The 14,776-nt window shown below is 36.5% G+C and overlaps 1 protein-coding gene across 1 annotated transcript in view; it reads right to left on the bottom strand.

The window, feature by feature from the left end:
* The window catches only part of SYT5 (synaptotagmin 5), a 207,716-nt gene that overhangs the window by 116,079 nt on the left and 76,861 nt on the right, over positions 1–14,776 (bottom strand). Inside the window, exon 2 of the mRNA XM_053689941.1 lies at positions 8,807–8,988. Within this exon, the coding sequence (XP_053545916.1) occupies positions 8,807–8,988 (182 nt within the window). The remainder of the gene's footprint in view (positions 1–8,806; positions 8,989–14,776) is intronic.

Below are 14,776 nucleotides of genomic sequence, written 5' to 3'. Positions count from 1 at the left end.
GCTATGCTAATTACTGGTTGCTGGTTTGAATAAATATTCTGCTTGAATAAAGATCCTCCTGTGGAAAGATATCAATTTCCTATCTATATGGTCTTTAAAAGAGGTACTATCTTCTAGGAGGATGGTAGTTCTCCACAATGGTAAGGAACATCTTTTTGATTGCAGAAGTTGGATTGAAAGGAAGACCAGGCCTAGACCATTCATTAGAAATGATTTCAGGTACAGTGTCAGGGACTGGAAAAACCTATTTGGTCTGAACAGACAGCTTGAAAAGCAAATCCAACTGTTTAAGTGATTTATCTTCAGTAGGGTTAGAATCATGAACCCCTAGGGTACACAATACCTCCTTTAAAAAAAGATTTCATATGCTCAACCTTAAACATACAGGGGGAAGATTCAGTATCTTGATCAAAAACCGAGTCCTGATCATCAGATAGACCTTCACCCTCAGAAGATAAATCTGTGAAATTAGAATCTGAGTCTAAAAGCAACTGATTAGTAGATCTGAGCCTCTGAGATTAAGAAGGGCCTTTAATGTAAGATAAAAGCTGCTTAAAGAAGACTTTCTTTTGCTTTCTTGGAGGAGGCATGTTCACCATCATCTCCATACAGTAGAATACTCATAATTTCTAAATTCAGGAGAAATGTATGAATAACTCCCTTGAACTGTACACACAGAGGGAAGACAGATTCTTTTAGAGAAAAGGGCAGTAGTAGACTGCTTAGCATGATAAGAGATCCATACATGAGCTACATAATGGAGCTGGAAGAGTAACAGGAATTAATTTACAAAAAATACACATGAATACATGATCAGAAGCTCTACCCTAAAGGATCTGAAATGGAGAGGACAGTTCCATAATGTTCCATTTTGAAAGTGAGTAGCAAACAGCAAAATTACAAATAACACAATAAAGGCCCAGATAAAAAGCCAAATAAGAAACAAATACAATAAGAATGTGAGGACTAAAAATTGTAAAGTCTAAGAAAATAAGTAGAAAGAATCCAGTAAGGATCTCAGATATAAATATATCCCACAAAAATAAAAATGTCTCTTGAAAAATTATGGGAGAGCTTACCCCCTCCACAGATACCGGAGTACCACCGAGATGACAGGGAGACAAATACACATATACAGGCAGGTCAGACTGTGCACTCTAACCAAGCACAAAAATTAACCATGTGAGCATCAACAAATAATGCAGATACATAGGGGCTACTAAGCCTGCTATCAGAGACCTGGAGTGCGATAACAATAACGCGCTTTAGCAATTTCAAATATGCAACAAGACTGAAGTGCAGAAATTTTTTTAAAAGGACCAGCGACGTACCCTGTATGTCACTGGCCTTTTTTTGGGACTTGATTGTTTTATAGCACGGTCTTGCAACCAGCGTTGAGACTGCTCTATTCCACAAAGCCTGCTGGAGGGAGGGCATTGATAGCGTGTTCCTGCTAGACTTGTGCTATTATGTCCTGAAAAAAACCTTAAAGACCAGTGACATACAGGATACATTGTGGTCATTAAGGGGTTAAAAGCCCAGCAAAAATATAAATGTATACAGTTAGGTCCAGAAATAATTGGACACTGACACAAGTTACAGTTAAATAATGAATATGGGCTTAAAGTGCAGTCTCTCAACTTTAATTTTAGGGTATTCACATCCAAATTGAAGGAAGGGTTTAGGAATTAAAGCTCTTTAATATGTATCTCCCTCTTTTTCAAGGGACCAAATGTAATCTGACAATTGACTCAAAAGCTGTTTCATGGGCAAATATGGGCTATTTCTTCATTATTTCATCATCAATTAAGCAGGTAAAAGGTCTGGAGTTAATTCCAGGTGTGGCATTTGCATTTGGAAGCTGTTGCTGTGAACCCACAACATGCTTTCAAAGGAGCTCTCAATACAAGTGAAACAGGCTTTTCTTAGGCTACAAAAAAAAGAAATCCATCAGAGAGATAGCAGAAACATTAGGAGTGGCCAAATTAACAGTTTGGAACATTCTGAGAAAAAAAGAATGCATTGGTGAGCTCTGCAACACAAAAAGGCCTGAATGTCCACGGAAGACAACAGTGGTGGATGATTGTAGGATCCTTTCCATGGTAAAGAAAAACTGCCTCCCAACATCCAGCCAAGTGAAGAACACTCTCTAGGAGGTAGGCATATAATTATCCATGTCTACCATAAAGAGAAGACTTCACGAGAAAATACAGAGGGTTCACTGCAAGGTTCAAACCATTCAGAAGTCTCGAGAATAGAAAGGCCAGATTAAATATTGCCAAAAAATATATTAAAAAGCCAGCCCAGTTCAGGAACAGCATTATTTGGACAGATGAAACTAAGATCTACCTGTACCAAAATGATGGGAAGAAAAAAGTATGGAGAAGGTATGATCCAAAGAATACCACATCATATGTAAAACACGGTGGAGGCAGTGTGATGGCATGTGCATGCATGTATTCCAATAGCACTGAGTCACTAGTGTTTATTGATGATGTGATAGAAGACAGACGCAGCCGGATGAATTCTGAAGTGTATAGGGATATATTGTCTGCTTAGATTCAGTCAAATTCAGTGAAGTTACAGATGGACAATGACCCAAAACAAACTGTAAAGGCATCCCAGGAGTTTTTTAAGGCAAAGAAGTGGAATATTCTGCAATGACCAAGTCAATCACCTGATCTCAATCCGATTGAGCATGCATTTCACTTGCTGAAGACAACAAGGCAGAAAGACCCATAAACAAACAACAACTGAAGACAGCTGCAGTAAAGGCCAGGCAACACATCACAAAGGAGGAAACCCAGCATTTGGGGATGTCCATGCATTCCAGACTTCAATCGGTCATTGCCTGAAAAGGATTCTTGACATGGTATTAAAAATTAACATTTTATTTATGATTGTGATAATTTGTCCAATTAAATTTGAGCCCCTGAAATAAGGGGACTGTGTATGAAAATGAAGTAGAAAACACAAAACAGAGGGGCGCCTCATGTGTAGATCAACCAAAAGCAAAATTCAGAAGTTATAACCAAAGCCAAAAGGGTACTCACATTTGGCAATAGCACACCAATGTGCTGGTAGTAGCGTGCAGATATCTCTGGGTGATCTCTGAGCTGATACACCCAGAGATATCAGCACGCTACTACCAGCACATTGGTGTGCTATTGCCAAATGTGAGTACCCTTTTGGCTTTGGTTATAACTTCTGAATTTATCTTTTGGTTGATCTACACATGAGGGGCCCCTCTGATTTGTGTTTTCTACTTCTTAGTCTTATCCGGATTCGTCTGCGAAGAGGAGAGCAGCCGTTTTTACCCTGTGACCCATTGAGGCCCTTACAATCTATGAACAGTGCAAGGCACTGATTCTAACCTGGGGACTATTTTTACACAATTGTTTGGTAATAGACATACTAATTACAGCTCATATTAAGATTCTCTCTGTTATATTGCTAAATATTTTTACATATTTTACACATTGAAACATCACAATCTGTGCGCCTCTTCTATTGTTGCTTTTAGTGTTTGTATATGAAAATGGTTGCAATTCATAAACATTTCATACAATATTTTTGTTCAACCCGTTGAATTAAAGATGGAAGTCTGCACTTCAATTGCATCTCAGTTGTGTCATTTTAAATCCATTGAGCCAGAATTATGAAAATTGTGTCAGTGTCCAATTAGTTCCAGACATAACTGTATGCACATACTATTAGCCTGTGGATTATATTAGTGCCATTGTAATATACACTTACCTGACTAGCACCCAACCACTGTGCTTACCAATGCACAAGGACTGCTATCAGTGGGTAGCCCATTCAGTGGAGAGCACATTACATAAGAGGATATATATTTAAGAGTATATCAATGAACCAACAGGAGGAGGCTAGGGACCTGTCCCTGCAACACCTGTGGCAGGCCTGTTACTAACTCCTTCACTGAGAGTAATTATGTCACTACCCCATGCTCCAATCTCCCCTCTGTCTCTCAGTAGTAGCTCTCTGAGGGGGAATTTCGGGCCTCAACTTTGAGAATCCCTCTCAAAAGATATCTGAAGAGCACCTCAATTCTTTACCAACCTCCTGGGAGGCAAAGTTTAAACTGTCATACCTTTACAAAATCTAACAAGCCCAGAGAGCTTTAGATAATCGGGCCCTTAGTCTTCCCTTCATACACACTCAGTCCTGAGTCTTAAACACTGTGGCCCCAGCAGCCTTCTCAGGTAACCACAGTTAACTTTGGTCTGTTTCTGAGGTGACATCTGTGAAACTATCAGCATTACCAAAAGGTTAATTGGGAGGTTTTCTCTACCAGCCCTATTTGATTCTGTAGGAGGTTCTGTGTGGGTGGCAGAGGATGAGCAAGTGAGTAATTGCCCCTTTATATGTCAGGTCCTCTTTCTGAGGGGGAAGAGCAGGTCAGGCCTCTTTGCTGGGAGAATTACCAGTTCATTTTTCAGTTTAAACAGTACTTTTTCCCCACCTACCTTTCCTGGACAAGCTAAGGCAGTCAAGATTTATAATTTAGTAGCATCTCTAAAATGTAGTCCTTCATTTGGATACCCCATATGAGAAATAGATAAACAGAATGATTAGATAGATATAACCTTTTACTTAAAGGGAAATTGACCTTTTACTTTCTTAAAAGTACACCCCTTTGATTATCTGTCAGATTTGCATGAGAGACAAAGGTTAAATCTGAAATAGAAGTGACAGTAAAAGTGACTAATGAACATTTACTATATGCATTAGATGTATTGTTATTAAAGTAATTTAAAAAAATGAAAGAAAACTGGAAAAAAAAGACAAAGGAAGACAAAAGATAATTTCATTTTCTAACAGAAGCGGTTGCCAAAGCCTTATGTGAAATGAAGTGTCAAAGAACTGTATTAAGGTTGGCAAGAAACATTTATATTTTTCAGCCAAAAAGCATTTAATTTTAATAGAGGAGGAACAAAGAGATAAAGGAGGAAAATTGCTTATTGTGTTTCTGTGGCAGGTTATAGTTATAGTTATATATTCTTGCTTGTGTTAATTATTCACAAGTTGAACAGCTTAGATTATAAAGATGTTTTTGCAACTCAATAATCCATTTTTTTCTTCCTGACACATTTATAACATCGTTCTACAATAAAGAGACCTTGTCACATTATACTTTAAAGAAAGCTATCTAGGACCTTTGCGGTATTCAAGAACAATAGCGACCTTATCCTTTTGACATTCTTTAAGAAGGACGTATTTAGTCCTTTGAGTACAATAGTATGGAATATTTTCACTATTTAAAGGGCATATTAATCTAATTAATTATTATTCCACAATTGTAATTTCTTACATTGAACTATGTTTTTTTAACCCCTGCAAGCTGGTCTTTAGTAAGAATCATCTTTTGATTTGTGGCTACATGGGTATGGTACTTCTAACTGCCTTACCAGCCATGTCCAGCTCAGGAATGGCAATGCATTATGGCAAGACATTGGCTATATACCTGCTGCTGAAGTTTAACCATGCATTTAACCCTTTTGCAAGTGTTAAAGATATACTTATCAAGGAACATTAACGATATAATAAAATAATCTTCTTTAAATTAGAACATTTTATTGTTCCACTAACATGTCCTTTTAATATATATGTGTATGTTTATTTTATAAACTTTCCCTAATATGAGGGAACAATTATTGCAGCTGGTTGATAATTACGATCCATGATTCTAGCCAATGACATGTACTTTTGGCTGATCGAATATGAGCTAGAGCCATAAATAAAATGCCATGTAGATCTATGCGCAGCTGACACTAGTGGAAATAATTCTGTGGCAGAGACCCGATAGATTACTAGGTTCAGGATGACTTTAATTCTTTGGCTTAAGTTATCACTACCAGCTTGCCAATTTATCTCAGAATTGCAGAGTAAGTGGTGCCGCAGCTTTCAGAACATATTGGCAATTTACTGCTGTCTAACAAATGGTGACAGTAATGCGACATCACAATGATAGATGAAAAGGTGAAAACAAAACTCATCCTCCTATGGGCATTATGGTGCAGAAGTCATCCAACTGGAGACACAATCTGATTACAAAACAAATGATCAAGGTTTTGATCACAAAACCAATACATTTTGCAGTCAGATATTTTTAAAATACTCCAGAATGCAAAACTGTTATGTAAAAGCCGAGTTATTTTTATTTATTTATTGCATAAATTATCATATCCAGAATTATTATTGCTTCAGTACCAGTGAAAAGGTCTATGCATTCTTCTGTATTTATTCATTGGAGTTTCTTAAAGATCCCTTAAAGGGATAGTCTAGTCAAAATGAAACTTTCATGATTTAGATAGGGCATGCAATTTTAAACAACTTTCCAGTTCACTTTTATCATATTTGCTGTATTCTATTGGTATTCTTAATTGAAAGCTAAACCTAGGTAGGCTCATATGCTAATTTCTAAGCCCTTGAAGGCCACCTCTTATCTCAATGCATTTGACATTTTTACAGCTAGATGGCATTAGTTCATGTGTGCTATATAGATAACATTGTGTTCATGCCTGTGGAGTTAATTATGAGAGGGCTGATTGGCTAAAATGCAAGTCTGTCAAAAGAACTGAAATAAGGGGGCAGTCTGCAGAGGCTTATATACAAGGTAATCACAGAGGTAAAAAGTATATTACTATAACTGTGTTGGTTAAGCAAAACTGGGGAAACGGATAATAAAGGGATTATCTATCTATTCTGTCCCTTTAACCTATTGGCTACCAGAAGAGGCTGCAATGCATTGTTACAGCTTGATAAAATATAGAAAGCATTGCTAATAAGGTAACTGTGTTTATATCTACTAGCTCAATCTTTATCCTTAGCCAATCATTTGCCAAAGCATTGCAGTCTCCGCTTCAAACATTTTCAGTTTATTAGTGCAATGTAAATTTCTGAATTGCCCTGCAATTTACAGAACCATCAAGAGCTATAAACTCTGTCCTTCATAATTTCAAGTTATGTCCTGAGGCAATTTAAACCTGCACCCAGAAGTGCACATATCCAACTACAGTTAACTGTCTCTTCGCCTGCCCCCCCCCCCCCCAGCCTACTTGACTCCAAAAGTCAGTTGCAGAGAAGAGAAACACATTTTTGATAAGTTGTGTAAGAGAAACATGTGTAATACAGGTGAAAAGAGGTCCTAACCCCAAAAATGTTGCCTTTCATGTTTCAGATAAAGCATACAGTTTTAAGAGACTTTCAATTGATTCCATTCACTTGGTATCCTTTGTAGAAAAGCATACATAGGTAGGCTCAGGAGAAGAAATACAGCACTGGTGATTGGTGGTAACACACATATGGCTGACTCACCAGATGTGATCATCTAGCACCCAGCAATTTTCTGGAGCTGACTTCAACTATATTGTTAAACACGTTAGAGGTGTTAAACTTATAGGTATTTGCAAGCAACAACATCTCCTGCAACATCCCTGTCTAGACATTGTAGCCAAATACCCTTTAAAGGGACATTAAACTACATTATGTGTGGTAAAACAACCTTGCAGTGTACTTTTATTATTTTTTACCCTCTTTTCTGTAATGTAAGTCTGAAAATTAAGTTTTCCAATTCTGACAACAGTAAGGTCAGATGGTATGCTAAGCCTAACCCTGCCACATACATATCCCTAGTATGACATAATGACTGTGGTTAGCCTAGTCTACCCCAGTAACAAATCCAAATTGGTTCCCCCAAATAAGGCTAATGTTTTGGGCTATATTCAAAAAACTTTGGTAATTAAACAAAGTCTTAAAATGAGAGTAAACACCTTATAATTGAACAATATTTCTGTACTCTTGCTGTGGAATAACATATTTAAAACAAATTAACGTCTTGTTTGCTATATTTGCTTTTCAACAGTCAAATGCCACCCACCACTTGCCTTACTTGAAGCAGCTAATCCAGACTTGAGTGTACAGACAAAAAGCCAGCGCCGGTCATTTTGTTACATAAAGTGCATTGTATGCATATGTATCAGGGTTAGCCTTGAAAAGTTAGCAATTAAACTTTCATGATTCAGATAGGGCATGCACTTTTAAACAACTTTCCAATTTTTTTGTATCATTAAATTTGCTTGTTCACTTGGTATCCTTTGTTGAAAGCTAAATTTAGGTAGGCCCATATGGTAATTTCTAAGCCCTTGAAGGCAGCCTCTAATCTCAGTGCATTTTGACAGTTTTTCACCTACTAGAGGGCATTATCTCACGTGTGTCATATAGATAACATTGTGCTCATGCCCGTGTAGTTACCTAGGAGTCAGTACTGATTGGCTAAAATCCAAGTCTGTCAAAAGAACTGAAATAAGGAGGCAGTCTGCAGAGACTTAGATCCTAGGTAATTACAGAGGTAACAAGTGTATTAATATAAGCGTGTTGGTTATTTAAATCTATGTAGACTGTCCTTTTAATTTTTTTGGAGCTCAGTTAAATGAAAAGTGAGTAAAATAAATAATGAAAGTAAAATATAGCATATTTTACTATGCATAACTAAACATTTTATATAAATAAAAATCTCAAGATGTTTACTGCCCCTTTTGTATTAAAAACATTTCAAAATCACCCACTATGGTAATATATTGCAAGACTGCAACATTACAATGGGCTTACTTTCCTTATAAATCTTCTCTCTTGTTTTTAGATAACAGCATTAAAGAGTAAATATGATCATAACATAACATAAAACAGATAAAATATGTCTGGTTTAAAGTGGTACAGAAATTTGCCTAATTGTACACAATTGTACGTATTTATTGGCACTTGTGTTAGTAGGAAACACGTTTACCTTATCGATGTAACTTTTCCCAAGATCCTTTACTTCCTTCATGTTAATTTGGGCTTTGACTTTATCTTTGCCTTTCTTGCCCTTCTTCTTTTTCCCGCAACATTTCTTGCAGATACAGAAACAACAACATAACAAGAGCAGACCAGCTACTATGACTATAGTAGCCAAAGCCCAAGGTGGAACTACATGGAAAGGAGAAAACAAAAATGTATTGATATTTGACAGACATTTTTTTATTTCACATTTTCTATAAATATAAATCAGTGAGCTATATTTTATTACATATCAAGACTATTGATTGGTTTATTTCACTTATGTTTAATAATATATCCAATAAGGAGCCTTCCTAGGTTCTGGCTATATGAGTAGATATTATAGAGAGGTTTTGTTTACACTCAAGCAAATATATACATAGCAGTGGAAAAATATCACTATAGTTTACTAGTCAGGGGATAAAAGTTACTAGCCCAGAGGGAAAAAGTTACTAGTCCACTCACTCAGTGTTAAAATAGGAAAAAGTCAAATTTTGGACTCAACAGCTGCAATTTCCTGGAATAGTGGACCAGTAAAAGTTATTTATATATAGTTTATAAAAACACACAACAAACATACGCACTTTGTTCAGTTTCCTCAATCTCTTCTTTTCATTTTTAGGAAGAAGATTTTGTGTATGGGATATTAATATCACAGATGAAGGCGTGAGCCGAAACGCATCTGTCTCCTCTTTCTCCTGCATGTAGTTTTACTATTTTATTCTATAACAGATTCATGACTTAATAAATGTCTAATTGCTTTGCTTTTACCCGTGCTCCGTTTTTTTGTTTTTTGTTTTACCTGGGATATCAATATACCATAGAAGACAGTAGTCACAGCTTTTTTTATTTTACAAAAGTGTGTTTTTTCAGCTATGCACTATGTAAAATATATCCACTATAAGTTCATACTGTACTGAACATTTTTTACTTCTAGTGTGGCAGCTACACTGTAATAAACATCTTATTAAAGGGATAGGAAACCCAACATTTTTCTTTCATGATTCAGATAGATCTAATTTACTTCTATTATCAATTTCTCTTTGTTCTCTTTGTATTTTTTGTTAAAAAGAGATGTATGTTTGTTACAGTGCGGTCCCAATATAAGAAGTACGGTAAATATATTTCACAGTATAATACATACATATAATAAACTGCATACACATGTATACTATACCCAACAACCCGTATAGCTTTATTCTTAAAGGGAGATGAAACCCATTTTTTCTCTCTCCATTATTTAGAAAGAGCATGCAATTTTAAACATCTTTCCAATTTACTTATATTATCTAATTTGCTTCATTCTCTTCATATTTTTGTTGAAAAGCATAATAGGCTCTGTAGCTTCTAAATGTTGGCTGCACATAGAGGCCTTGTCTGATTGGCTCACCCATTTGCATTGCTATTTCTTCAATAAAGGATATCTGAAGAATGAAACAAATTAAATAATAAAAGTACATTGGAAAGATGTTTAAAATTTGATTGTGGGTTCAATTCTCTCCTAACTTTAATGCCTGTTATATAGGGGTTTCCTTTCTCTGGTGAGTTAGAATTGGTTTAGATTTTTGCACAAAGCATGGCTCCTTAAAACTGAAAATATGCAAGTTCAAGTTATGTGCAAAGCCAAATCATTTTAACTATGAATCACTGTGTTTAGCTAAACATAATGCAATTCTAGGTTTCCATAAAAATACTTTAGACACAGTGTAATCTAGCAGCTAAAGCAAACTTAAAGTCTGTAATATGCAATTTATGCTAATTATATGATAATATGTTGAGTTTCACAAGCTATACAAACGACTAATTTCCTGCACCTTAAACTGTTACAGTACATTAGAGATTCAAAACAATTTGCAGTACAATTAAGATCAATTGATTTTACATATTAGTAAATACTAACATAATTGCCTATGATTATAACAACAGGTGAAAGAAAATGTCTTGCAATTTCAGTGGTATTTATCCTTTCTCTCTGCTTCTATCTTTCCTGCCTATTTTTTTTTATTTCCAATTATCTCTTTTTTCATGTTTTCTGTCTCATCATTGTTTTATTCCCTGCCATATTATCTATTTTTTCCTTCCCTCTCAAATCTGTGTCATTATTGCTGTACATTGAACATTCTAAGTTTATTCATTTGAGTCCAAATTGTATTTCCAATGGCTCAATAACTGATGAGCTGTCTTGTATTGAGGACCTTATTAAGGCAATTTGTTTTCTAATAATGACAGATTTATTTGAACTTTGGTAAATTAAAAAAAAATCAAAGTAATTTGACCATAATAAACAGGGCCGGTGCTACAATAGAGGCAGCTTAGGCGACCACCTAAGTGCGCCACTGCAGGAGGGGCACAAATTTAGTGCATGACACAATTTTCTTTTTAATGTGTAAATTATTTTTTTTGCTGCATAACTTGGGTTTTATAATAGGGGCTGTAAGTGGTGGCTTAATGGCTAGAATGGGAGGGGACTCCACTGAAACATAAGGAGGCACAACGTGCATGTCAGCCAGAGTAGCTGGAAGCATCTGTCTGAAATATCTCACTTCACAGCCCCTGCGCTCTCTGCTAAACTTTAGCAGCCTTCATAAAAGTTAGCTGAGCCAGTGACAGTAGTGGGACTCACCTCCTCCCACAAAGGGTATGAATGGGGCTGGCGGGCACTAGTAGGAATACTGACAATCCTACAACATCAGTGTACTATCTTGTCCTGCATGACACAGGCACCCATCCTCATTATACAGGACAGCCTCTTCTGTTTGTTAGTGCATGAACCCTTAACATCATTATATATTGCAAAATATATGTTATTAATGCAGAATGTTTTAGTGTATAAATATTCATTATTATCACTATACAATGGTTCCCTGGCTAAAACTTACCATTACTCCACTGCAAGTTAATATGATTTATGGTAGTGATTGAAAAATGTATACTTATGGGAAAATGTAGCAAGATTCTATGAAGGGTCAACTTTAGCATTTGTAGGAGCCCTGGGCAGGACAAAGTTGTGGGGCTCCAAAGCCCAGCACACTTATTCTTCTCCTCTGTATGCCCTGCCCCTGTATGGCCCACCCCTGTCCCAACATTCTGTGTTCCCTTTATAAAGAATAACACTATATATTTACAAATCCTGATACCATAAAAACGTCTTTATAAACTATTTACAGGATGTACATTACACCTTCTCATACCCTTAACCCTGACATTGTGGGGGCCTCCATAGTGCTGGGTCCGGGGCGGGTGCACCTCTCACCCTGCCCAGTGTGGCCGCAATTTATCTCTTACCAGAAAACTTCAATGGGGTGCGCTACTGCTCAAGCACTAGCTGCACTAAGCCTAAAGTGTGCTAATCTGAAGGTGCATTGAGAAATGGTTTTTTTCTAAAGGGACATGAAGCCCAAAACTTTTGTTTCATGATTCAGATAGAGCATACATCATCTCACTAAGGCACTAACAACTAACAGCATGGAAAGGAATGTTAAAAACATTTTGATGGATTTTCTGAGCATTATATTCTAATATCTCTCATTGGCATCCAGAACCCTGCATAGCTAGATAAACAGTTCTCAAAATAAAAAAATTGCTTTCATAAAATTGTTTGTGGGACCATGCAGTACTTAGTAGGGTTCTGTGTGTAAAGGAGATCCACCAACATTACAATATAATATTCAAAACAAATTTAAACATTTTGGGTCAGATTACAAGTGGCACGCTGAATTAGTTTTTTCACTCTTGCGCTAACTGCATTTAAAGTAAAAATGTATTGCGGCCACATTAGCGTATTACAAGTTGACAAGTAAAAAAGATACCATGGGAGCGAAAGACCGAGGTGCACTAACTTCAGGACTTTGGATATTGCGACCACGCTAATGCATTCTCCCCATAGACCTCTATGGGGCGCACTAATGACACTGCACTTGACCAACTGCGTTAAAACATAGAGTTATTAGGAATACTTTACATGTTCTTCACATTTATTTGAATAATTTTCATTAGATAGTGTTTTTATGAGTACAACTGTACTTTTAAATGTCATTTTAATGTGTTTTGTGCAACGTTTTAGTCGAGTGTAACAGTTAACCAGAGTTCTGAGGTTGCCGACATTTCCGACATGCAATAAACTCAATTGCACTTGAGCAAATACATTTACTTTCAACTTGTTATATGTGCGCTATCTATTTAGAGATAAAAATCTTTTTTTCTACTTTAATAGCATAGAAATTTCAAGTATTTATCTTCAAAATACATTAAAACACATTCAAAATAAATAAAAATGATATTGCATATTTCAAGGTATTTAACTGGGAAATGCTCCAAAGTGTATATACAGTATATGTGTGTGTGTATATAAGTGTATACATGTGTATTTATGTGTATATACAGTATGTGTATCATGGGCATCCAGGGGGTGACAAGGGTCGGCACTTGCCCCCCTCCAGAATTATATTCCAGGTAAAAAGTCAAGCACCCTTTTGCAACTACACAGCTAGATTAAACCTTACACATTTTAAAAAAAACTTGCTCTTCTAGCTGTGTGCTTGCAAGAGAGTGCCAGACTTTCTATGTGTTGTGCTAATATTTTTGTTTTGTATTTTTCTCTATAGTCTTTGCACCCAGGTTGAATCTGGGGTTAACTGCCTAAATTGCCTAAATTGTTAGGAGCTGTGCAGTCATCTGTGAGTACTGATGAGTACCCAAGGCTGTGAGTTTTGCATTTGCATGGGATGTGCACCCAGTCCGGTTTGAAAGTGCAGTTCAAATAACCATGCGCAATTGTTCATATACTTGTTTTGGGTTTTTTTGCACTGCATTCTGGGTATGAAGTAACCAAAAGATGTTTTTCTTTTTCTTTTTTTTTTTTTTTTAATATTTACACGTAGATAGTTTATTATTTTATGTTAAATCCACCTTGAAGTATTTGATCTTGGGTGCTATCATACCACCATGAAATTAAAGGGACATGAAACCCAATTTTTTTCTTTCATGATTTAGGTAGAACATACAATTTTAAAAAACTTTCCAGTTTACTTCTATTATTACATTTTCTTCATTTTCTTGGTATGCTTTGTTGAAGGATCAGCAGTGCAGTACTGGTTTCTAACTGAACACATAGGCCTAGATTTAGAGTTGGGCGGTAGCCATGAAAACCAGCGTTAGAGGCTCCTAACACTGGTTTTAGGCTACCTCCGGTATTTGGAGTCATTAAAAAAAGGGTCTAACGCTCACTTTTCATCCGCGACTTTTCCATACCGCAGATCCCCTTACGTAAATTGCGTATGCTATCTTATCAATGGTATTTTTCTAACTCCGGTATTTAGAGTCGTGTCTGAAGTGAGCGTTAGACATCTAACAACAAAACTCCAGCCGCAGGAAAAAAGTCAGTAGTTAAGAGCTTTCTGGGCTAACGCCGGTTCATAAAGCTCTTAACTACTGTACTCTAAAGTACACTAACACCCATAAACTACCTATGTACCCCTAAACCGAGGTCCCCCCACATCGCCGCCACTACGTTATACTTATGTACCCCTAATCTGCTGCCCCTAACACCGCCGACCCCTATATTATATTTATTAACCCCTAATCTACCCCCCTCAACGTCGCCTCCACCTGCCTACACTTATTAACCCCTAATCTGCCGAGCGGACCGCACCGCTATTATTATAAAGTTATTAACCCCTAATCCGCCTCACTAACCCTATAATAAATAGTATTAACCCCTAATCTGCCCTCCCTAACATCGCCGACACCTAACTTCAAACATTAACCCCTAATCTGCCGACTGGAGCTCACCGCTATTCTAATAAATGTATTAACCCCTAAAGCTAAGTCTAACCCTAACACTAACACCCCCTAAATTAAATATAATTTTAATCTAACGAAATTAATTAACTCTTTTTAAATAAATTATTCCTATTTAAAGCTAAATACTTACCTGTAA

This window comes from Bombina bombina, chromosome 8 (genome assembly GCF_027579735.1).
Source record: "Bombina bombina isolate aBomBom1 chromosome 8, aBomBom1.pri, whole genome shotgun sequence".
NCBI classification, from domain to species: Eukaryota; Metazoa; Chordata; class Amphibia; order Anura; family Bombinatoridae; genus Bombina; species Bombina bombina.
This window is presented reverse-complemented; position numbering and strand designations above follow the sequence as displayed.